The sequence below is a fragment of the Odontomachus brunneus genome, unplaced genomic scaffold (genome assembly GCF_010583005.1).
Source record: "Odontomachus brunneus isolate Ranch 3 - 2012 unplaced genomic scaffold, Obru_v1 Obru_scaffold_117, whole genome shotgun sequence".
In the NCBI taxonomy this organism is placed as follows: domain Eukaryota; kingdom Metazoa; phylum Arthropoda; class Insecta; order Hymenoptera; family Formicidae; genus Odontomachus; species Odontomachus brunneus.
This window is the reverse complement of record NW_022639567.1, coordinates 314,951-317,598: the sequence shown is the minus strand read 5'-3', so window position 1 is coordinate 317,598 and position 2,648 is coordinate 314,951. Positions and strand designations below refer to the sequence as shown.

Below are 2,648 nucleotides of genomic sequence, written 5' to 3'. Positions count from 1 at the left end.
TATTTATTTTTATATATATATATATATATATATATATATATATATATATATATATATATAACCTACTTTGTACGTGTTGGTTCATTACATTTCGTTATATTACGAGAATATAATAGTTATATATTTATGTTTACTGGCCAGTTATTACTTGGAACTCAAGTGAGACAATCAGAGCCGTATTAATAGTCGTTACTTGAAATTTGTTTCACATAAGACACTCAGACTTTTATTCAGAATTAGATCCGAGTTTTTTAGTTGAATTATATGTTATTGATGACATTATATCTGTAATCTGTTTTTCAACTGAAAAACTCTCATCTAACTCTGAACTCAAATCAAATTTTACTTGAGAGCAATTTTAAGTAACGACTATTAATACGGGTTTCAGATTTGAATTCAAAGTTAAATGAGAGTTTTCTCGATTGAATCACTCGATGACAGAGATAAATGTCACATTATATAATTTAACTGTAAAACTTGGATCTAACTCTGAATCGAAATCTGAGTGTCTCACATGAGAGAGATCCTAAATTAACAATTAAAACTACGACCCGTATTTTTAATACAACTATTAAAGTTACGGGCCTATACCTCCAAGACAGGTTCTCTGCGTATAATTATTGATATCAACCCGTCGAGTTCTGTCTCGGCTGTCAGATCGTGCTATATCCGTTACTTTTCGCGCATCTCCGTATCTTGTCTCTGTCGCAAGATAAACGGATATCGAGAAATTGAATTTAGTCACGCGGTACTCAAGAGATTCCCTACGACTCCGTTTATAGATATCGGAAGAAAAGTCACGTAGAAATTTCCATCGCGCAAACGTGACGTAAACGCGAGCGCGGAGATCGCACAGTGCGAGAAATAGATCGAGATCGCGTTACGTCAGGATATTAAATTAATGAACGTTAACTTACGGTTCCCGCGAAACGGCTCTTAATGACACCACCCTCGGAAACGTACATCTGCGACGTTTCCAGGGCGATCTGGCCCCAAACGTCAACACCGCCGAGATCCATGGCGCTGTCTCTTTCGACGTTCGATCAGGATCGAAGTTCCCACTAAGCGTCTCGCTGCTTTGCCGCTCGTGAATTTTTACGCCGGTTTCGGTTTTTCTCTTTTCTCTCTACTTTCCCCACGCACAGGTGCGTTTTTATCGGACTGTTTGGTTCTCTGCTCTTCTCGTGGCTATTTCAATTCGAGGTCACCTTCATTTTCGCTTTCTGATCAAACGTCACTATATCACATCGCGGCTTGTCGCGACATGACTCGCACGAATTAAATCGCTGGGCGCGAATTGTCTTCCCGTGCTTTTTTCTTTCCCTTCACCTTCGACTCCGTGCGCGCCACGGGGCTTCGTTGTCCAACGAGATTTTGGCGTGGGCAGAAACGAGGAAATTACTATTTGCGGTTATACACGCGGTTTGTTAGAGTCGCGGCGCGAGGCGGAATTCGGGGAAGCTCAAACTACAAGTCTTCGGCGCTTTTAATCGGATCGCGCTTGCGCGTCGCCCTAAATATACGACTTGGAAGGCTTGCCTACACTTTATTTTAAACCCCCGTCGCGTCTGCACGAGCAGCCGGGAAACCGCGGGCTTTTATATTTTTCATGAAATTTACTTCTTGTTCGGCAAAAATCGACACACCCACGTCTGTTTGTTGCGCGGATTTCCCATTTTAAGCGTATGTTTTTATCATCAGGCAAACGTGTTCTCGCAATTTCACCGATGCGCTTTTTATCGATTCGCGTTCAACTTTTGTACGCGAGGAATCTGTCCCGCGTATCTTGTCAATAAATTCGGGAAGCTGTCGATATAAGCAAATGCATATCCATGTTTCTTAATATGGATTATAAGGATTAAATTTACTTTAAAATTTAATTACATTTAAGTGGATCTAAATAAAATTAATTACATTCAAGTGGATCTAAATAAAATTAAACTTAAATTTGTTATATTAAATTTACTTATATTGATTTTGTGTGTGTATGTGGTTTTGACCATAAATTTGAAATTGATGAAGTTAAATTTACTTTAAAAGTAATTTACGTGAAAAGTGCGAGAGACGACAAGAAATATGTTTATTGATGAGACACATTTTCGAAATTGTGAGCAGAAATTTAAAATTTGGATAGAAATTCTAAATGGAGATTAAAAACGACCTAGACAATTTCTGCCTGCTTCTATCAAAATTCTATAAAGATAGGTCCACTGAGGCTCTACACAAAGATGTAACACTCTTATAAATTAGCACCTAGACTTGTAAATATGAGGTTTAGTATATCTAACTAAACCTTAGACCTTGGTATATCTAACTAGACCTTAGTATGTCTAATAGACCCTAACTGAAATAACTCTATTTTGATATATTTATTTAAGGTATAATAAATTAAATTCCTTAGCATGCTTATTACGATTTCTTTCTTACAACTCTTTTATTACAATTTATCATAATATATATTACAATTTTTCTTATTGTATATAGGGTGTCTCACACTCTTCTCCGGGTATTTTGTGAGAACGTAGAACAGGTTGCGGTGAACATAAAAGTCCTATACCGTTTTGCGATATTCGCAATAATTATCGAGATATTAATTATAGAAAATTTGTGAATGATCATGCAGTATACGGTAAATAAGTTATAGTAGC

General features: G+C 37.0%; 1 protein-coding gene across 4 annotated transcripts in view; it reads right to left on the bottom strand.

Moving 5' to 3' along the window:
- LOC116849474 (F-box/LRR-repeat protein fbxl-1) overlaps positions 1-2,648 on the bottom strand; it is a 26,066-nt gene that overhangs the window by 9,965 nt on the left and 13,453 nt on the right. Inside the window, exon 1 of one of the 4 annotated variants that reach the window (XM_032826647.1) lies at positions 918-1,499. The exons of the other annotated variants lie outside the window; for them this stretch is intronic. Within the exon in view, the coding sequence (XP_032682538.1) occupies positions 918-1,019 (102 nt within the window). The 5' untranslated portion in view covers positions 1,020-1,499. Of the gene's footprint in view, positions 1-917; positions 1,500-2,648 lie in introns of those variants that run through there. 4 annotated transcript variants of the gene reach the window in all.